Here is a 4786-nt window from a genome sequence, read left to right as displayed (position 1 = left end):
GTCTAGAAGCAATTTTCAAGAAAATCTTCCGCCTCCCAGGACTTGAGTACTTCATCAAAATTATTTGTTCTCTCTCCACTGGCCAGCTTCAAGTCATCCAAATGGTCCTTGTTGAAGTTTCCACAGGCGGCACACAGCTTCCCTCTGAGGCTCTCCTTGGCTGCCATTGTCACCATCCCATCAGGATGGAGATAAATTTGCACTTCAGAATCATGGTCAATAACAATTTTATCTTCAATTTTCCTCATGGACACAGGGCTGTTCTCATATGGCAGCTTTATATTCTGACCGTTTACCTGGAAAACATGATTGAGATAGGAAAACAGTAAGCAACTTGAAAACATCCCGGCATCCATTTTTAAATGTTTGTTTTCTTCCTTTGAATCTATTCAAATAGTCCTCAGCTTAATTTCAAAATCTTTTGAAAGAGATCAGATGTCCTGCGTAGAAAGAAAAAAAGATATTTGGGACAGACAGAATAGGTGTCTCCCCATATGCACAGAATTGCTGAAACATCTGCATTCTTTTTTCATCAGGCGTCAACTCATTTGTTTATAGCTGTCATTGGCCATTATTGTCTACTTTTGGAAACCAAACAATAGAAATTTGGTTAGTAATTGAAAGGGGTTTTGTTGAGGTGGTAAAAAATAAAACTTTGTTTTTGTGTTTTACTGATTAGATTGATTTGTCATTGTAGAAATGGCTAATTTCTAATATTATGGAAACATAAATAGGTGAGGTTTGATGCCTTATTCTACTGCAACAGAGAGAGTCGGAAGTCAACTTTTTTTCTCTCTCTCCACTCCTCATTTCTTCTTCCCCTTCTCATCCCCACAGTGTCCTACTATTTGTTTTGTGTCTTTGTATTTTATTCTATAGTAAAATGTTTTTTTAAATAATTGAAAGGGGTTTCCCAGAGAATCTTACAACTGCGCCTTTGCTGAAATATCAAAGAATGTTCCTGAACATGGCAGTGGCAAAATTTTCTGTATAACAGAGGAGTGTCCATTAATTCAACCAGAATCTAGCTTGACTCAAAGGAGACTTTAGTATGAATTGTCCCATTTGCATTCTCTAGCCAGAATTTATGAAGGATTCTTCTAGGGGTGGGGTGGAGATTGGGGGGGGGGGGGAGACTTTGAAGAATGTATGTTGAAGGCTACTAAGTGTTCCATAACTTCTTGATTCGCTCTTGATTTTCACTTACCCAAAACCTTTCTCGGTTTATTATCTGAATGAAGCCACCTCGAAAGTAAAAGAAGACAGATTTTCCAACCACCATCTCCTTCGTATACACTTTTCCAATGCTCACTAACAGCCTGAACCAGGAGGCAGAGTTCTGGTCACAAAGAGAAGCTATTTCGTAGACTCCACTGCAGGAATATCTCCCCGTGGCACCATCGAAAGAAGTGAACCGCGCTTGGGCAGTGAGTTGGCATTGAGCTTCCAGCGTCAAGCAGCCAGGCATGCCTTCCCGAAGGGCACAGGTCTCTCCAAGCTGGCAGCTGCTTTCGTTGCACTGGAGGTGGCCTGCTGACTGGCAGGTGCATTTTTTTGTGCAGCCTTTCGAGTAAATGTGCTCGCCGATCTGTTGAGCAAAGTCCCAGAGTCAGTTACAATAAGAAAAGCATTCCCTCCCTCCCTCCATTCTTCCAATTTTTAAATTACTGTAATTGTAGATATAAATTCATATTGCCGGTCCCATAACCAGGGGCATCACCAGAGGGGTCGATGAAGATAGAAGGACTTTGAAAAATAATCAAATAAAATATAATAAATAATAAAATAAATACCACATAAAAATATATGGTGTTCATGGGCTTACACAACCATAAGTGGGACATTTGTAAAGTGAGTTTTGCTCCATTTTATGACATTTCTTATCACGGTTGTTAAGTGAATCACTGCAGTTGTTAAGTTAGTAACCCAGTTGTTAAGTGAATCTGGCTTGCCCATTGACTTGGCTTGTCAAAAGGTTGCAAAAAGTGACCGTGTGACCCCAGGACACTGCAACCATCATAAATATGAACCAGTTGCCAAACATCTGAATCTTGATCACATGACCATGGGGAATGGTCACTAAATGAACTGTTGTAAGTCTGTAGTCTGTCAGGAATCATTCCTAGTCTCCATCCCATGAGAAATAGCCCCTTTTTGCTCCCAGCCACGTCAAGGGAGAGAGAAATTACCTTGAGGTAGGCTCCGCGATATGTGCAGCCACATTGCTTCATGGTTACACACTGAGATCCATCAAAGACATAGTCCTCATCACACTGACAGCCTTCAAAGCAGTTCTCTGAACACTGACTTGGACTAGACAAGGCGGCGCAGGTGGAATCACAAGTTCTGGTACATGGCTCATAGTGGCTGTGGGCCGGACAGGTGAGAGCTGTGGAAAGCAGAAGAAGCAAATAGATTAAAATGGCTAGGAAATTCCCAGAAGTGAAGTCCACATATCCTAAAATTGCCCAAGTTGAGAAACACTGCACTAAGGAAGTGCTAAGGACTAACAATCACATCTTCCAGGGGAGAAGAGTACAATCTAGAGAGGCATGTTGTCTCCCTGGAGCCAAAAATCAAAATGTGGCTGAGAAACTAACCAAAACAATTAGGCCCACAAACTACTAATCTTCCCTCCTCCTTCATGTTGGGACGAACGACACAACAAAGAACCTGAGTAAAATATTGAGAGATTATAAGCAAGTAAGCAATAAAGTTAAGGATTCTTGGAACAAGTACCCATGTTTTTTCAAAAATAAGACCCAGTCATAATTTCTTTTGGGCTCCAAAATAAGAACCAAGGCAGGTCTGGGGGTGTTGATTAGTATCCAGCCCCACTCTAAGCAGTATGCATGATGTGTAATTTTAAAAATTGTATTTTTATTTTAATTTTTATATATGTCCCTTTGTCTTGTCTGTAAGCCGCCCAGAGTCCCTAGGGAATGGGCGGCATACAAATGTCAATAAACCTAAACCTGAACCTAAACTAGGTCTTATTTTGAGGGAAATTACTTCTTTCTTTGTCCATGTACTTGAAGAGTACATGGGAGGCCCACTTCTTCTGCTTCATCGTGGCAGGGCAGGAAGTCTTGCAGCCAGGACACCACAAGCAACCAGATGGAATAGGCAGCTGGGCAGTTGTGCAGATGCTTAAGAAGGCCTTGTTTTGGGGATAGGGCTTATATTGTGCAGACAAGCAAAAACCATGGTAGGGCTTATTTTTGGGATAGGTGTTATTTTTGGGGAAACACAGTAATTGCCAAAACAACTCTGGAATCTCTTTGAATCAGGATGCATCCATGGTTGGTTAAGCACTAGAGGATGTTAGGATTTAAATGGTTGTGAACTGGATAGACTCAGCCATGAATAAGAATAGTAAGGCAAGGCACAGGAAGATAGACGAGGATATTTGACGCAGAGAGTTGGCTATTTATGGAAAGTAACTTCCTACAAACTTACAGCAGAAGGAAGAGCTTCTCCAGGCTCTAATGTTGGCACCAGATGCCTGGCAAGCAGCTACATATGCTTGAAGACTTCGACAAAGGGACACTTGAACCTCATTGGTTGTGCAGGCCTCATTCAAACAGTGCTCAAAATATTCTGCAGGGTTCACCAGTGAATGGCAGCCTATGAATGGACCTGTCTTGGATGGGATCATTCCACAGAAGTTCCCAGCTTCATATTTTGTTTTCTGGGTTTTGTTGCAGACGGGACATCTGTCCGCACAGCCATCAGAACAAATTACACCATTCACTGGGACCTTCCAAGAAGCCACAAATTCTTCCACATTTTCAGTGAGTTTTCCATTAGGTAGCATGAAGTCATCCTTTGGATCCCCATTGAAATTTCCAGCTAGGCCACACATATGACCCATGTAAGTACTGGGCACAGAAACCTCAATATATGAAGAAGTATCATATAGGACTGTGAGGCCAAACGTTGTAGAGATAATGATGTTGTTCCCTCCTTGGGTGATCCAGAATTTCCCACCAGCTGCATTCATTGGCAGGGTATACAACTGTCCATCCACCTGTACCAACAAAGAATAAAAATTGGGGATAAGTTCTGATTTTACATGCATAGAATTTAATGCATGTTTCACATTGCTTCATAGCAGTAATTAATAGTTTTTTTTTTCCTCTTCACAACCCTGGGAAAAGAATAAAATGCAGGTTCAATTATGATCTTGCAGTCTGCATTAGCAAAATCATCAGAGGTAGAAAGCATGCATTTAACTCCCAAATCTCCCCCCCCCATTTTTAAAAATCTTCTGAGATTAAGACCAAAATGTCACTACTGAATGTGAAACTTAGTTTTTCTGCTTGATTGTGGTGCATTAAGCCCCTAATAAATTTAATGCACCTGTTTTATTAAAATAAAAAAAAACAGGCAGAGATTTCTGCTTCCAGTCATTTGGGAGCCATCCCTGCAATATTTCCATGTTCTCTGCAGTTATACAAAGACCAAATAAAATGTATGTGTGGGTGTGTAGCCCCTATTCTTCAAACAGTTTGCTGGCTCTAGGATTCAAAGCCATTCCCCAAATATGATAACAAAAACCCATAAAATAAACTTCCTAGCGATAAGCTTTTTCACATACCATGGCCTGCCACTTTAGTCCCCTCTGAAGGGTGATTGTGGAACCATGAATGAAGAGCTTCAGATTCTGGATTAGAATTAAAGGACCATCACCAAGCTTCTCATTCTCTACCCACAGAGTGAAGTTCTGGAGCTGAGGATTGTGCTGGCAGACTTGAGCTAAGGTGTAAGTACAGGAGCCATAGAG

General features: G+C 41.2%; 1 protein-coding gene across 1 annotated transcript; it reads right to left on the bottom strand.

The window, feature by feature from the left end:
• LOC116516050 (IgGFc-binding protein-like) lies at positions 1 to 1579 on the bottom strand. Its single transcript, XM_032228413.1, has 2 exons — positions 1208 to 1579; positions 1 to 296 (listed from the first exon to the last, which is right to left on the bottom strand). The coding sequence occupies exons 1-2, from the start codon at positions 1466 to 1468 to the stop codon at positions 3 to 5; spliced, it is 555 nt and encodes a 184-aa protein (XP_032084304.1). The 5' UTR covers positions 1469 to 1579; the 3' UTR covers positions 1 to 2.
• Positions 1580 to 4786: the final 3207 nt, after the last annotated feature.

This window comes from Thamnophis elegans, chromosome 12, assembly GCF_009769535.1.
Source record: "Thamnophis elegans isolate rThaEle1 chromosome 12, rThaEle1.pri, whole genome shotgun sequence".
Taxonomy (NCBI): domain Eukaryota; kingdom Metazoa; phylum Chordata; class Lepidosauria; order Squamata; family Colubridae; genus Thamnophis; species Thamnophis elegans.
The sequence above is the reverse complement of the archived record's forward strand: the minus strand, read 5'-3'. Positions and strand labels throughout refer to the sequence as shown.